The sequence below is a fragment of the Bubalus bubalis genome, chromosome 4 (assembly GCF_019923935.1).
Source record: "Bubalus bubalis isolate 160015118507 breed Murrah chromosome 4, NDDB_SH_1, whole genome shotgun sequence".
NCBI lineage: Eukaryota > Metazoa > Chordata > Mammalia > Artiodactyla > Bovidae > Bubalus > Bubalus bubalis.
Window position 1 is genome coordinate 79,873,350 of NC_059160.1, and position 17,687 is coordinate 79,891,036.

The 17,687-nt window shown below is 32.8% G+C and overlaps 1 protein-coding gene across 1 annotated transcript in view; it reads left to right on the forward strand.

Moving 5' to 3' along the window:
- The window catches only part of MUC19 (mucin 19, oligomeric), a 92,879-nt gene that overhangs the window by 38,473 nt on the left and 36,719 nt on the right, over positions 1–17,687 (forward strand). Inside the window, 10 exon segments of the mRNA XM_045165516.1 lie at positions 900–1,004; positions 1,091–1,285; positions 2,150–2,389; positions 2,461–2,617; positions 3,622–3,747; positions 4,617–4,758; positions 5,844–5,875; positions 6,416–6,445; positions 7,405–7,446; positions 7,975–8,007. Of these exon segments, the coding sequence (XP_045021451.1) occupies positions 900–1,004; positions 1,091–1,285; positions 2,150–2,389; positions 2,461–2,617; positions 3,622–3,747; positions 4,617–4,758; positions 5,844–5,875; positions 6,416–6,445; positions 7,405–7,446; positions 7,975–8,007 (1,102 nt within the window).

Below are 17,687 nucleotides of genomic sequence, written 5' to 3' on the forward strand. Positions count from 1 at the left end.
AAAATGTGAATTAAAAAAACCATGCCGCATATATGTTTCTTGAAGGCAGTAAAATGTAATATAGTGTAATGATGATTCTGGAGCCAGTAGGCCTAAATTTCACTCCTGCCTCTGCCATTTCTCAGATGTGTGATTTACTTTGGGTACATACCTTAATTTCTCTGTGTCTCAGTTTCCTTAACTGTATGATGGAAATAGCCCCTGCTTGAAACCAAATTGGAGAAAATATTGGAGCACATAATAAGTGTTTAATAAATGTTAGATGTCATTATTTTAGCAACAGTACTATCAGCAACGGTGACAGTTACCATTTTATGAGTGCTTCTTTTCCAAGTGAATCTATACATTTAATCATTTATAATATAAAATGCTTATATTATTATCCCCATGAAGGAGATGAAGAAGTTGACGTTTACAGAGGTTAAGCAACATGAACTACTAGGTAGAAAATGCCATATTCAAACCTAGATCTGTCAGATTCTGGAGTCTATGCTTGCTCCATAATATGGATTGTTTTGCATGAGTTTTGAGTGAATATCAAGTTTCATATAAATCATTGAAGAAAAAGACATTTTTAGCTATCTGAACAATCTAGAAATATATTTAAGATTATAAACTTACATAATATATATATATATACACACACACATCTGTGGCATAATTCTAAGCTTGTATGGAAGTAATGGGAAAAGAACTGAGTCAAAGAAGTTAGTTTGGACTCAGGCAAGACTACAGACTTGTAACAGATAACCATTGTCTTTTGGAAATTCCATAATGTAACATATGATAATTTATTAAGTATAAAGTGTCACTGTCTAAGAAATATTTGTCTGATACAAATATTGTAATTGAGTTCCATGTTCCTGATATAAATTATTATTAAAATTTAATTTTTAAAGGATTATTGTGGTCGTGAAAATGGCACATTCCGTATTTTAACTGAAAGCGTCCCGTGCTGTGAGGATGGACTTACATGCTCAAGAAAAATTATAGTTGCTTTTCAGGTACAGTACTATTTTTTCCCCCTACGATTATGAACTGCCAAATAAGATTGATGTTACTGTAAGTAAGTCTGTCTTTTAATTTACAGGATCAAAATATTGTCTTGCATGATGGTAAAGTCACAGCAGTCAAAACTACAGAAAGTAAGGAATGTGAACTCAATGGAAATTCATACTCTGTTCATACCGTTGGCCTGTACTTGATTCTGAAATTTTTAAACGGAATAACCATAATTTGGGACAAAAATACAAGAATTTCTGTTATACTGGATCCACGCTGGAATGTATGTATATCACTTTCATATGTGTGTGTGTGTGTGTGTGTGTGTGTGTGTATATATATATATATATATCTCAACATACCATAACAGAGCAAATAGCAAACAGATACAGATAGTTTACTTCAGTCATGTCTTACTCTTTGCGACCCCATGAACTGTAGCTCCTCTGTCCATGGGATTCTCCAGGCAAGAATACTGCAGTGGGTTGCCATGCCCTCCTCCAGGGGATCTTCCTGACCCAGGGATTGAACCTGTGACTCCTGTGACTCTCCTGAATTGCAGGTGGATTCTTTACCACTGAACCACTGGGGAAGTCTGCAAATAGCATGGTAGAAGTAAAATCATTTTTGCTACTGAGAATTAGAGGACATATTCAAAGGTAGAAAGTGGGAGAATGGCAATATTTATTATACAGCAATGCTACATGTCTGTTCAATCTCACATGTAATATTAAATGTAATCAAAGATGATAGAATTTGGTGGAAAATAAATGCAATAAACCTGATTAATTCTATTTTAGCCATATTTGGTTGCTTGGTGTATAGATAGAATTAATGTAGTTTTCAGAGAAAATATTCTAAGAACCTAAGAGTACAGTCCTGTCAAATTTGAAGCTAGTGAATGTAATTATTTTTTAATTCTTAAGGCATCTATCTTGATCAGTACTAGATCATTTTGCAATATAGGACACCTTGTATTAAATGGGAGAAGAAGCTTATCTACAGATTCTGGTTTTCTTCCAAAATTTGGAATTTAAAATAAACTTGTATACAATCTTAATATCTCTATCATATATCTATCTAAATCTATCTGTCTATGTATCTCTAGCATAACGCACTTTTTCAGTACTCTTTCTGATCTATGTAGGGTCAGGTGTGCGGTCTCTGTGGAAATAACAATGGTGATCTGAAGGATGATTTCACCACAAGATACTCATCAGTAGCTGCTGGAACACTGGAATTTGGAAATAGTTGGAAAACAAGTCAAGAATGTTCAGACACAGTCGCTCAAACCTTCCCATGTGACTCAAATCCATACTGTAAAGCCTGGGCCGTGCGGAAGTGTGAGATCATTCGGGACAGCACCTTCAGAGAGTGTCACAACAAGGTAGGGGTCCCTGAGAGCAGTGACAGGCACAGGCTTTGCCCTCAGAGACTCATGTGCTGTGCTCTCCTTAGGTGGACCCCAATGAGTACTATGATGCGTGTATTGAAGAAGCTTGTGCCTGTGACATGGAGGGGAAGTACCTGGGATTCTGCACGGCTGTGGCAATGTACGCAGAGGCATGCAGTGCAGTTGGAGTCTGTGTCACGTGGAGAAAACCGGATCTCTGTCGTAAGTGAAGCCCATATGTTGCTGTTCTTTAAACCATAATTAGAATCGTTTTGTTGAGACAATCAATCTTCTCATATTTTCTAGAAAATACATATTCTTGGGCATACATAAACAGGCTTAAAAACATGTTAATATGTTTGTTAGTGATGGAAAAAATACCTATTTAAGAAAATATAGAACTTAACATGGTGCATCAAATTCAATTTTAGTTTCAAAAGTTCTGTTCACACAGGAAGATTGAATATTGATGGAAAATATTTCTTATTCATAGATGAGCAATGAACTGCCTATCTATCTTAGTATAGTTACATACTCTTAAATATTTACCTCACATATCACTTCTGTTTGAGGTCCTCACACATCACCTTGAAAATGTTTATAGAGCTCTAGTTAAGATAAACTGTAATATGAATATAAACAGAATTTTGATGTGTGTGAAATGTGGTAACTTTAGTAGAAATTAGTCAACTCTTTTTCTTCCAAAGGAAGGTATTGTAAGAGAAAATGTGACAAATGAGAAATGTTGAAATTAAACCTGCATTTTATTCGGCCTATTATGTACAGCTTTACATATTGAAATATTATATTATATTATAGTTACCTCGTTTGGGAACTCTTATTTACATTTAAAAAGACCAATTTTCCTAGAGATTTATTTTCCTCACTTAAGGCTAGACATTAAAACCATGAATATAGAGTATGATCTAAAATAGCTCAAAAATTGGAAAAGTTAATGTTTACTCTTCTTCCTAAAATCAACCTTATTGTGAGACTTTTTTTTAAATGCTATTTTGATTCTATAAGTTTCCCTTCCTTTTTAAAAAATTGTTTTGGCTTATACGGCAATTTGGATACAGCCAAAGGACTTAATAAGACAGAATGATACACATTAGGTCTGTTTATTGTTAGTATCATTCAAAATCTCTCATAAAAATGCTTCGGAATATTAAAGTTGAAAATTGGCATATAGTGAATGCAAGTAATTTGATATAATTCAATCATAGCTGTCTACTGTGACTATTATAACGCACCTGGGGAATTCAGCTGGCATTATGAACCTTGTGGCACAGTGACTGCCAAAACATGCAAAGATCGAGTAATTGGCCAGAAATTTTCTGCACTTTTAGAAGGTAAGACATAGTTTAATAATATCGGCAAAAAGGTGCAGATTATACTGATATCTTAAAACTGGGAAATGTTGTTAGTTTCTGGCAGTTCAGTGTCTTACATTTTGTAATTTAATGAATAGCTATTTATCTTTATTATGACATTAATATTTCTGCATTAGAGACATTTTCTCTAGACATAAATTATCTATTTAACAGGAGAGAGAGAGAGAACATAGTGCTCTCATCCTACTAGCAATCTTTATACGTTTCATTAGACAAGGTATTTGTTGAGACTATCATTGCAGAATGCAACATATAATATAGTCTCACTTGAATGGAGGCCAGTTAACTATACCCACAGTTAAAAAGTACTTTACTCTTAGCATTACATATCTTAGATAAAAATAAAGACGTGGCAAGAAAACAAGATATACAAAAACTCTGACAGTCATATCTATGTTAAATCCCAGGCTTTGGGATATTTTCAGCCCATTTTATTATGATTTCTGTTATCTTCATCTATCCGATGAAATAGTATTTAGAATTGGTATTCACGAAAGTATTTAGAATTGGCATTCACGTTTCAAGATACATACCTATCCAAGTCTTGTGTTAGGTTCAACACCGTGGCTGTCATTAAAGTAGTAAATCACTTAAAATATTTAGGAAATATTTTAGAAAAAATTAAGTCAGCTGAAACTTCTAAGTTCTCAGGTTGATATTTCATTGCCAAAGAATCTGAATCCTGTTCAATTTTAAATGTTTTTCACTAAAAGTATGCTGTTACCTACTTCGGTTCTTGGAATCATTGAAGTAAGTGTACAAATATATAATGCAGTTTGAGGAGTTTCAGCAAATAGAGATGAACTGAGGGCCATTTTTACACACAGGCTGTTATGCCAAATGCCCGGACAGTGCTCCCTACCTGGATGAGAACACCATGAAGTGCGTCAGTTTGGCTGAGTGCAGCTGCTTCTATAATGATATCGTACCAGCTGGTGGAGTGATTCAAGATAACTGTGGGAGAACATGGTATGTTCTCTAACTGTCCAATAGTTCTGTTTCTTACATTTTTATATAGAAAACAAGAAAAAAATCAATAAATATATTTTTAACTCTTATTTCCAAATGAGGAGATCAGCTTTAGGTCCAGTTTTGTTACTTATTTTGGTTATTTTGTGTTTTCATTAAATCCACATATTGACTAATGATTTGTTAAATCAGTGGAAAAGACAGCAGAGAAAATGTCACTATATTGTTTTGGGTAAAAGGAAAGTTTTCATTCTATAAATGTAAGATCATGTTTATAGGCTTTCAAGGGGAGGTCTGTACTAGAGCAGCATGTCCATCAAAAACAGAGTGAAGTAAGCCAGAAAGAAAAACACCAATACAGTATACTAACACATATATATGGAATTTAGAAAGATGGTAACAATAACCCTGTGTACGAGACAGCAAAAGAGACACTGATGTATAGAACAGTCTTATGGACTCTGTGAGAGAGGGAGAGGGTGGGAAGATTTGGGAGAATGGCATTGAAACTTGTAAAATATCATGTATGAAACGAGTTGCCAGTCCAGGTTCGATGCACGATACTGGATGCTTGGGGCTGGTGCACTGGGACGACCCAGAGGGATGGAATGGGGAGGGAGGAGGGAGGAGGGTTCAGGATGGGGAACACATGTATACCTGTGGCGGATTCATTTTGATATTTGGCAAAACTAATACAATTATGTAAAGTTTAAAAATAAAATAAAATAAAAAAAAAAAGGAAAAAAACAAACAAACAAAAAAAACATTGTGTTTGAAACTGAAAATGTAAGAACTAACTTTACAGCTTGATTCCAAACATTCTTTTAGGTCCCAAGAATTCCTCGGTGAAAAGATTAGGAAACAGTACAGGGAAAAACAAAAAACAAAAACAAAACCAATTTGAATCCATAGCATGCTCTTGGGGAAACAATTATTTATTTTTCTCTTATTTGGTTCTGTTTTGATCTTCACTGTTAGACAATTTGTTGCTTTAAATTTAGGAGATTCATATAATTAGGAGTTAAAAATTTCAAGTTCTTTCTCTTTCTGATTGTTTCTTTTTTTGTTTGTAATTTAACTTTCAGCTATTGCATCGCAGGAGAATTGGAGTGCAGTGGTGAGTCACTGTATTTTACTCTAATTGATTTAGGAAAGATGAGATAAAGGTTTGGAGTCTTTTTAGACCATTGTTAGTAGAGGAGTATGTACTTAATGCTTTAGACTGTTCCTCAGTGGATTGCCACAATTCCATTTCAGTGTGTTTGTTTATGTTGGGTCAGTTCAAAACCAATGCTGCCAAGGCACGTCAAACCACTGGTAGATGGGGGCAGTTCTCTTGCTCTACTCCTGCCTCTCTGTAGGCTCTGGGAACTAAGAAGTGAGACATCAGTTAAAATAGTTTAATAAAGGGATGGAATGGAAGATGATAGTTATATAGGTAGAATTAACTATTTGAAGGATTATTCATATGCAACATATATCTTAAAAAGAAATTTCAATAAACTTCAAAAGAATATATAAATGATTCTTTTTGCGTATTTGAAATTGCAAGAAGTGAAATAAAAAAGAAACAGATAATTCATAGGCAACTTGAGTTTTAGAATTTTTTTCACAACTTTTCATTTCTGTCAATAATAGTAATTTGTGATTATTTCAGAAACTACTCCAACAAATTCAACATATACAGGTAAAATCATCATTATGGTTTAAATGTGTATTTCTGCTTTCTTTTTATGATAATCATTTACAGTTCCACATGAATCTGTGCCAGTAAAAGATATGCTAATAAATACACTGATATAAAATTTCAAATTAAAATTTTTACTAGAAAATATGTCAAAATATAATTTCATTATACTCCTGTGAGTTAAGTTAGTAATGTGATTAGAATATAAGATAGGTATTATATGCTTATTATTAGTTGAACATCATCATCCAAAGCTTGACATTTTTAGATGATAATTTGAACAAATGGAATAAAAAAGTGAATGTGATCTCCTGTGAAGTAAATATTTTGAAATCATGATTATTCTGGGAGGTGAGAACACAGAAAAAAAAATTAATTTATTTTTCTTAACTTGTGTATTTCTTGCAAGGTATAAGGCTATTTTAGTTATATCCATTCAAGACAGTACTGGGCAAAATGCAGTTTAACTTTGGATTTGGAACTTTAAATGCACTGGTTGGTAAGTGTACTTAGAGTTACTGCAGTACACTTACATACTATTTCTCATTAATATTTGGAGGTAATGTCAATTGAGAGATAGTATTATAAATTGGAAGCCTTAGGTTTTGATAATGTATTTAGTATGTGATCATCAGTGAAGTGATATTTATTTTAGTTATCATAGGTTAGTTTCCTAAAGCTAAGTTCAGAGTTCATCTTGGCCCATAAATAGACTTAATAAAGTTCCTGTGAGATTTTGGTTAAGTGGTAATAACAGAAAATAATTAATCATTTTTGTTGAACATACAGTAAGAAGAGTTATTAATACTGATCTAAATAAAAGATTGTTTTGTCAATTAACCTCCTCATACAATTTCAGAAATGTTTATTGAGTTTATGGCAACTGGTTTCTTGAAATAAATTTGCCAGCAAAATTATTTAAGTAATATATTTTCATAAATATTGTCTTCCCCAAACAGTTTCTACTACAACAGCTACCTCCATATTAAGCACCGAAGCAGGTAAAAAAAAACAACTGCTAATTTGTTTTTTAGCATCTAAATAAGCTACGAGTGAGTTTGCAACTCAGGCATTTTGTCCCTTTCCCCCAAAGTTGTCATTTTCTATTTATTTATTTCTTAAATGCCAAATAGTAAGGTCTACATCCAATTGTGATATTGAAGAACCTCTTCCCTATTTAGAGACCATGTGTCCTAAAAAGAACATTCTGCATGTTACTAATTTGGAAATAAATGGCTACAGAAGAAAATTGTATGCTAAATTCCTTGAAAATAAATTATATTTTCTTTTCAACTGACACCAAAGAATTTTAACTTTAACTGAATCACTTGTGATCAAAGCAGTGGTCAAAGAAGTACAGGAGTATATTAAAATGTGTAACCATCTGGTAAATGAACTTAACTGTTGCATTTCATCATTTATTTGCATTCTAGAGATATCTAATTGTGTCTAAATAAATACTTTATAATCTTGTCTTTCAAAACCATCTGAACATACATTTCCAAATATTTGTCTCCTCCTTTGTATAGCAATTACACTGGTCACCAATAGCTCAGGCACAGGTAAGCAATAATCATCAACCACAACTTACGAGGGACTTAAAATCCAAAACTTCCTTTTGCAGTTTTATTTATACCTTTGCAATTACATTTTTTGGGGGAGATATTTTTTTTTCTGTTTTTGTTTTGTTTTTAAGATTTTAGAAAAGAGTGTTATACAAACTGATAAGAGTCTTTGACTTTTTACTTGTGGTCTATAGATTTTAAACTTTAATTTTATATTTTGACATCTATGTAACTATTTAATCAGATATCTCTGAAACATTAATTTCAAGTTGATCCATTTTATATATGACCATAGATATTATCAGAAACATAATTTTCCTTCCATATAAAACATTTTTTTCCCATTATTTTCTCCAATTCAGTAGCTTCCATTCCAGTGATTACATCAAGCAGTGAAATAACAGGTAGGTGGATCAGAAAACTTATGAAATGACAAAAAAGGTTTTTACGTATATTAAAATTGTTTTAATATATTAGAATCGAGAGCTATTCTCCTATACTTAAAATCTTTTTCTTCCCCTAACTGAACACTTTTTTCCTTTCTCCTGTTATTTATTACTTTCTCTAGTTATTTATTACTTTGTCTGTCTCGGTATATACATATATATTTTAAAACATGACATTTTTATTAAGGTATAATTGGCAAAAAACATTATATTAGTTTCAGGTGTTCAACATAATGACTTGGTATTTTCATATTTTGCAAAATGATCACATTTTATCTAGGTAACATCCTTAAAGTCACAGATAAAGGTTTGCATTCTTGTATTCTCAACTGCATTTAGTCCCAAGCTACAAGTTTTCAACAAGTATTTGGAGAATGAATGGATGTTTCTTCTTTTTCCCTATCCCTAATTTTTAAATTATGTTTTTTTCTTTTGTCACAGAATTTCTAGCCTAGTCATTAGACCAATGATTAGATGTTTTTTATGCTGATAAAGCTTATAGTTTATACATTTCATTTATTAGAGCTAATATCTCTTCTCTAGAAAACAGGGTATTGTGTAAAATCAAGATTTTTTTTGGTTTATAATTTTATATCATGATATAGAATTAGAACTAATTTGGAGCACTTTGTAATTTTGGTGTTGTCAATTATTTGGTACTTAATACTGTGTTCCTTATATTCTAAGGGCAAACATGTCAAAGTATCACCATCATAGTGTGGAATATCATAAAAGTGGCCAACTGACATGTTAAATTTATATCAAACTTTCTCTTATGTTGAATATCATTAGTAGCTGTGCCTCTTTCAGTGTACATTTAGAAGTGACCCATTACAGAAATATTTTTCTTGATGGCCTACTAATGATTTCATCCTGAGTTATTTAAACACATTGCAGAATAATTTTCTAGCTACATAGTATCTCGGCCATAAACAATAGTCTGAACTCCTAATTCTCAGCCTGATTCTCACTCGAAGATAAGCAATTTAGTTCAGTTATATAGGTCTCTTTCAGTTACAATATAATCATTCATTCAACTACCAAAACTTTTGAAGCTTGAAACCTTTTAAAGTATTCTTAACTATTGATTTGATGAATTATATATTCACGTACCCTGGAGGAGGGCATGGCAACACACTCCAGTATTCTTGCCTGGAGAATCCATGGACAGAAGAGCCTGACAGGCTCTTATCCACAGGGTCGTAAAGAGTTGGACAAGTGAAACAACTTAGCACACACACTCATGTACGTTGTTGTTCAGTCAATAAGTGGTGTCAACTCCTTCTGACCCCATGAACTGCAGCAGGACAGGCTCTTCTGTTCTCCACTATCTCCTGGAGTTTGCTCAAATTCATGTCCATTGAGTCTACAATGATATCTAACCATCTCATCCTCTATTGCACCCATCGTTTTTGCCTTCAATCTTTCCCAGCATCAGGGTCTTTTCCAATGAGTTGTTTTTTTGTGTAAGGTGGTCAAAGTATTGGAGCTTCAGCTTCAGCAACAGTCCTTCCAATGAATATTCAGGGTTAATTTTCTTTAGGATTGACTGGTTTGATCTCCCTTTAGTCCATGGGACTCTCAAGAGTCTTCTCCAGCACCACAATTTGAAAGCATCAGTTCTTTGGTGCTCAACCTTCTTTATAATCCAACTTTCACATCCATATATGACTACAGGAAAACCATAGCTTTGACTATATGGACTTTGTCAGCAAAGTGATGTTTCCTCTTTTTGAATAAGCTGTCTGGGTTTGTCATAGCTTTTTTCCAAGGAGCAAGCATCTTTTACTTCATAGCTGCAGTCAATGTCTACAGTGATTTTGGAGCCCAGGGAAAGAGTGTCTGTCACAGCTTCCACTTTTCCCCCATCTATTTTGCCATTAACTGAGGGGTCTACATGGCATGATCTTAGTTTGTTTTTTTTAATTTTAATGTTGAGTTTCAAGCCAGCTTTTTCTTTCTCCTCTTTCACCCTCATCAAGAGGCTCTTTAGTTCCCTTCACTTTCTGCCTCTAGAGTGGTATCATCTGGCAATCTCGATTCCTCTGCCTATAAGTTAAATAAGCAGGGTGACTCTATACAGCCTTGTTATACTCCTTTACCAATTTTGAACCAGTCAGTAGTTCCATGTCTAGTTCTAACTGTTGCTTCTTGACCTGCATACAGGGTTCTTAGAAGACAGGTAAGGTGGTCTGGTACTCTTGTCCCTTTATGAATTTTCCACAATTTCTTGTGATCTACACAGTCAAAAGGCTTTCTCATAGTGAAGCAGAAGTAGAGATGTTTTTCTGGAATTCCTTTGCTTTCTCCATGATCCAACGAATGTTGGCAATTTGATCTCTGGTTCCTCTGCTTTTCTAAGTCCAGCTTGTACTTCTGGAAGTTCTCAGTTCACATGCTGCTGAAACCTAATTTGAAGGATTTTGAGCATAACCTTGCAAGCATGTGAAATAAATGTAATGTACGGTACTTTGAATATTCTTTGGCATTGCCCTTCTTTGGGATTGGAATGAAAATTGACTTTTTCCAGTTCTGTGGTCACTGCTGAGTTTTCCAAATTTGCTGATATATTGTATGCAGAATTTTAACAGAATTAACTTTTAGGATTTGAAATAACTCAGCAGGAATCTCATCACCTCCATTAGCTCTGTTCGTAGTGATGCTTCCTAAGGCCCACTTGACATCACACTCCAGGATGTCTGGCTGTAGGTGAGGAACCACACCATCGTAATCAACCAGGTCATTAATTATCCAGATCTTTCCTGTATAGTTCTTCTGTGTTCTTGCCACCTCTTCTTAATATCTTCTGCTTATATTAGATCCTACCATATCTGTCCTTTATTTTGCCTATCCTTGTATGAAATGTTCCCTTGGTATCTCCAATTTTCTTAAAGAGATCTCTAATCTTTCCTATTCTATTGTGTTCCTCTATATCTTTGTATTATTCATTTAAGGAGGCCTTCTTATGTCTCCTTTTTATTCTTTGGAACTCTGAATTCAGTTGGGTGCATCTTTTCCTGTCTCCCTTGCCTTTTGCTTCTCTTCTTTCCTCAGCTATATGTAAAGCTTCCTCAGACAACCACTTTGCCTTCTTACATTTCTTTTACATGGGGATGGTTTTGGTCACTGCCTCCTGTACAGGGTTATGAAACTCCATCCTTAGTTCTTCAGGCACTGTCTACCAGACCTAATCCTTTGACTCTATTCTTCACCACCACTGTATAATCATAAGGGATTCGATTTAGGTCATACCTGAATGGCCTTGTGGTTTTCTCAACTTCCTTAAATTTAAGCCTGAATTTTGCAGTATGGAGTGCATAATCTGAGCCACAGTCAGCTCCAGGTCTTGTTTTTGCTGACTGTGTAGAGCTCTTTGTCTTTTGCTGCAAAGAACATAATCGGTCTGATTTCAGTATTGACCATCTGGTGATGTCCACGTGTAGAATTGTCTCTTGTATTGTTAGAAAAGAAAGTTTGTTATGACCAACTTGTTCTCTTGACATAACCATATTAGCCCTTGCCCTGCTTCATTTTGTACTCCAAGGCCAACCTTGCCTGTTACTCTGGGTATCTCTTAACTTCCTACTTTTGAATTCCAATCCCCTATGAATGAAATGACATTATTATTATTATTATTTTTGGTGTTAGTTCTAGGAGGTCTTCTAGGTCTTCATAGAACCAGTCAGCTTCAAATTCTTCAGCATCAGTGGTTGGGGTCATAGACTTGGATTACTGTGATGTTGAATGGCTTGCCTTGGAAATGAACAGAGATCATTCTGTCATTTTTGAGATTGTACTCAAGTACCACATTTTGGACTCTTGTTAATTATGAGGGCTACTCCATTTCGTCTAAGGGATTCTTGCCTACAGTAGTAGATATCATGGTCACCTGTATTAAACTCACCCATTCCAGTCCATTTTAGTTCACTGATTCCTGAGATGTCGATGTTCAGTCTTGTTATTTCCTGCTTGATCATACCCCATTTATTTTGATTCATGATGCTAATATTCTAGGTTCCTATGCAATATTTTTCTTTATAGCATCAAACTTTATTTTCCTCACCAAACACATCCACTACTGAGTACCATTTCTGCTTTGGCCTAGATGCTTCATTCTTTCTGGAGCTATTCTTAGTTGCTCTCTGCTCTTCCCCAGTTTGGACATTTTCCAACCGAGGGGGTTCATCTTCCAGTGTCATATCTTTTTACGTTTTCATACTGTTCATGGGGTTCTCCAGGCATGAATACTGGAGTGGGTTGCCATTTTCTCCTCCAATGAATCATAAGCAATGTGGATTATTTCAATATAATGCTGATATATGCATCCTGTATAAAAAGTAGGCAATCAGAACTAAGAAAACTGTTTTGATATTTTCTAGTTTATACATATATTTTCTTTTGCTGCTTTTTTTTCCCCAAGCATTTGATTTTGAACATAATATTCTGGCAATATAATTCTGTCAGATTTTGTATTGTAGCAGCAAACTTTTCATATAAAACAGAAAGCCGTGAGTAGATTACCTAGAGCTTTAGTGAGCAACTTATGAAGTTTTAGGTGTAATATTAACCTTAAAATACTACAAAAATCTCATCAATTGCTTCTACTGTAGCATTTAAAAATTATAAACCTAATGTAGAGTTTTATTATAGGGAAAATTAGCTAGGTGCTTTTTTCCCTGAATTCATTTGTTGCTATTTATGACTTTTAATGCTTAAACTTACCAAATCTTATAGTTTTAATTTCACAGAAACTCCAGAAGACATTCATGATCTATAGTTATAATATTAATAGTTTACTAAAATGTCATCTTAGTACTGTAGTATTAATACAAGATCCAACTAATATTAATAATAGCTTTTAATGAGAGTTTACTATATTTGAGTCATGATACCAAGTATTTTTTGTTCCATTTCTCATTAAATCTCAATAATCTCTTAATTGTTATTTCCCACAACACCCTCCCCCTCATATTTTACAGGGCAGGAGATGCAAACAGCTTAAATTATTTTTCCAAGATTACAAAGGTCAAAAGAAAAAGAAATTTTCTGGTATGACGTAGAGAGAAATCAGGGTTGTTTTTCTTTTCCTTTTTATCTTTGAAAGTCAGAAAATATAATTTCACAGATGTGAATCAGAAAGGCTCCCCCAGTGTTAATCTGAAATCAGGAGACAAAATTAGTTTTAGAAGTTTATTTTTTCATGTTAAAATTGTGTAAATGTGCCACAAATCTTAAGTTTTAAATAGATTTAGTCAAATAATCCCAAATATAGAGAAAATATTGATTAACAAGTTATCAAACCAGTGGTACCTTTCCAGCATTTTTGATAATGTAGATGTAGCTTTATCCTGTTGCTAGAATAAGTTAGTAAGTGCGTATTTCCCAGATGAGCTAAAGCATATAAAATTTTATATATTAATTTATTTTCTATTTAAAAATCATTATTAATAGTTTAATCCTTAGCCCCTACTATTACTCTACCTCTTCTTTTCTGAGACTATGCCCATATCATATATAACAGGTGGAGATTTAGAAAGTATTCAAATAATAATTGATTTAGTTTCCTCAAAAATCTATGACTTGGGGGCTCAGATCATATCACTTGGTTATCTTTGTTGAGTAGATGAACTGCATAACCATAAATTGAATACTTCAAGTTGTGCTATAGGTTCCTGGTCTGAATACAAAATATTCAGAATAAAATTTGACATTTCTGAATTTTAACAATCGTAAGAGATAATATGTCCATTTACTGGTGACTGGAGAATCATAGCAATCTACTTAAAGTGAGGATGTCAGTCAGAAGAATCTCAGAAGTACTAGAATGTTTGTGGTAATCTTCTTTTGAAGCTCTTTTTAAAAAAGCCAAATTTAATGACCTATTGATCTTCATTTTCATGTAAGAATAAACATTTAATTTTAAGGCATATCAACATACTTAAAAAAAAAACTGGTTTTATAAATTCATCCAATAAGCATCACACCATAGTAAAAATAAATCAGTTTAAAGTGTTTGCTTTTAGAACACTTTTAAGGAAATTAAAGATCCTTTTTGTGGAGCAATTGCCTTGCACAGATTATAGGCTTGAAAGTCACATCCCATCTCTTTTACTGACATCAGTGATTTAGAAGTTGAACAGTATTTGACAAATTGTGATGAATTCATAACTACATAATGATTTTTGTTTTTTAACCTTGTAGTGGTGAACCTCTCTTGATCAGAGATGAGAAAAATGGATCCCTAAATAAGAGTTTAGTCATCATTAACAAGTTTCTTGTTCCTTTCTAAATATAGCATGCCTCAACAAAAACATTTAAATAGATACTGAAAAGCAAAATGTAATATTCCCAGATATAATATAACTAGGAAGACATATCATTTTGAATACGTGTTGCCTCTCCATGAACTATTTACAATAGATGGAAGGATTTCTTTTTTAGACATGAGAACCCATTTTACTTAGAATTTTGGCTTACAGTCTCAGTGTTCTAAATGTGCTTTCATTCTGGATAATATATAGTCCTTTTGAGTTGAATCAATATGCTTAGAGGGTTAATTTAATTTAGCTAAAGCTGTTCTATTTTTATTTTATGCATTGTCTTCAGATATCAATTTGGTATTTAAAAAAATCCTATGATTCTTGAATAGGTAAGATTTATTTCAAAAAGAGACTGTGCAGAAGGGCACTTTTTTGCCATTGTCTTGTTCCTTGAGTGGAATATTTTTGATCAAGTGCAGAATCAAATACTTCCTTGTATCAAGTACTTTTCACTGGCCTTTAGTTGTTTTTGTGTTTCTTTTTTTTTTTTAAACCTATTCCTTGAAAGGATTGAGCAAATTATTCTAAAACTCCTTTCATAAATTTAAATGACCTTCTCAGATGGATCAAAAGTATTTCATCTAGCCAGATAGAAAGAGAAAGACCAAGGTCTTCAGAAGAGAAATGATGAAGTATTTGACTTTATAACTTTGAGAGCACAAAGGAAGTAATATGCCAAGCTTACACTTTTTTCCATGCTTTGTAAATCTGTTTTCTTTTCTATGCAGTAAAAGCTTTCAAAGAGTTAAAATGCCCTGAGAAATGCCTAGCCAACCATTCCAATAAATGTTATTTTTAGAAGAAAAATTATGCAATCATTTTTTTGTTGTTGTTGTTCAGATTGACAGATGTTGACACAGAGCTAACATTTACTGAGCACTATTCTAAACATTTGACACATATTACCTCATTTGATACAGAACTCTATGAAGTGGGTGCCATTATTTTCCTCAATTTACAAATGAGGAAATGGACGCACAAAATGTTAAGTTATGTGTTTACAGTCACTTGGTAATAAGTAGCAAAGAGAGGATTAAAATCCAGAACATATTTTTCTAGATTCAATCTTAACGCTTTTGTGTTTTGACATTTAAGAAAGAAAATAAAGTTAAATTTAAATTAAATATTATTAAAATAGTAGCATATAATTGCAGATTTCAATTTTAAATTTGGATTTGTGTTAAAATTTATAATTTATTTAATTTTTCTATTAAAACTAAAAATAGCTCATTGACTAAATGGGATACTGATTCATATAATTTTAAAAAGTAGGTATGTTACATAACAGTTTAACATCTTAAAATGCGTTTTTCTTTTCTCAAAAAGTTAAAATATCAGAATTTTACAATTATAGATTGTATATACATTTTATTTGCTTGTGTAATCACTTATTCTAAAATTGTATCAATCATAGAAAGTATGTGCATCAGGATGTTATAGAGAGCCAGTTGAGTGCAGTGGGAAGCAGAAACAGAAAAATAAGAACTACAATCTCTTCTCTTCTACTTACTAGCTCTATGATCCTAGTTTCAGTCCTTCAAATATACTGAACATTAGTTTTCTCATTTTTTATGTAGGAAAAATAGAATATCTATATTGTAGGATGTGAGAGCAGCTTAGTGTAACACATAAGTACTCAATAAAGTCAAATTTATTACTAGTAACAGTTTTATAAAGAACAATCAATTATGTAAATCAACCTAGATTTTAGCAGAATAGTAATTTTTAATAATTAATAAAAAACATACTGCTTTTCAATTAAAACCAATTTTATGAATTTTTAACTTTTTTCAGAAATAAGATACTTTGCAAAATCTAAACTTTGAAGTACTAAATTTGTTGTTTATTAGAGAAAATGTTTTAAATACTTCTTAAGATTATCTTTCAGAAATTTATATTAAGTAAAATTGAATTTATTGAAGGAAAATAGGAAAATAATCATGTATAAAAGATTTTATAAATTTTATAAAACTTTAAATGGTTCTTAGATGTAATAAAAAACTTAGTAGTACCTGGGAAATTAATTATGTGATTTTATTTCAATTATTAAGTTTATCATGTGAAAAAAATGAAGTTAAAATAATAAAATAAACTATCAAATTGAAATGAGGTAAAAATAAATAGACACAATCACTTTGAAAATTGTTAGGGTGGATTACTACTTTGTAACATACAGAGATATCAATATTTTGGTAAAGGAAGCTCTTTCTATTATCATTTATGTCTTGGCAACAAAGAATCTGATATACAGTAATTCATAATAGCAAGTACTTTAGCATATATGTTCATTTGCAAGTAATGGAAAAATCAATTGATATTGTAATAGTTAAGGATGTCAAAATTAATGGGAACATTACTGCTCTATCTATCAGTTTTGGTAATTAAACCATGAATAAAAGTGAATGTGAATTCTCATTTATTCCTGTTAGTAGAATCTTATCCATACTTCTTATTGTTGTATCAATAATTTAGACTTACCTCTTCCCAGGTTATTTTGTGGGGAAAGAGAGCTCTTCACAGTAGTCAAAATGGTATGGACTCCAATCTGAGGCTGGTTTAGAGAACTCTTATAGCCCTGATAAAATATGGATCCTTGAGATCCACTCAAGTATGTTGCCTCCTTAGCCACACTAATTGCACAGAAAGGCCTGTAAATGTGTTTTCTCATTCAAATGCATAAATATTTGAGATGACTGCTGTACCATCTGTGGTGTGTCACTGTGTTCCCCTTAGCACTGTGTTGATCCCTACGTATTCAGATGTAGAGATTTTGGAGAAGATTGATTCTTCTCCATGTGATAATGTTGCTTTTAATGAAATGTGATTGCCTTCAGTTGAATGAGTTCAAATTAGGATCACTGGAATGTCTTAAAGGCTGAAAAATCTATACTGGGAAATGGAATTGCCTACA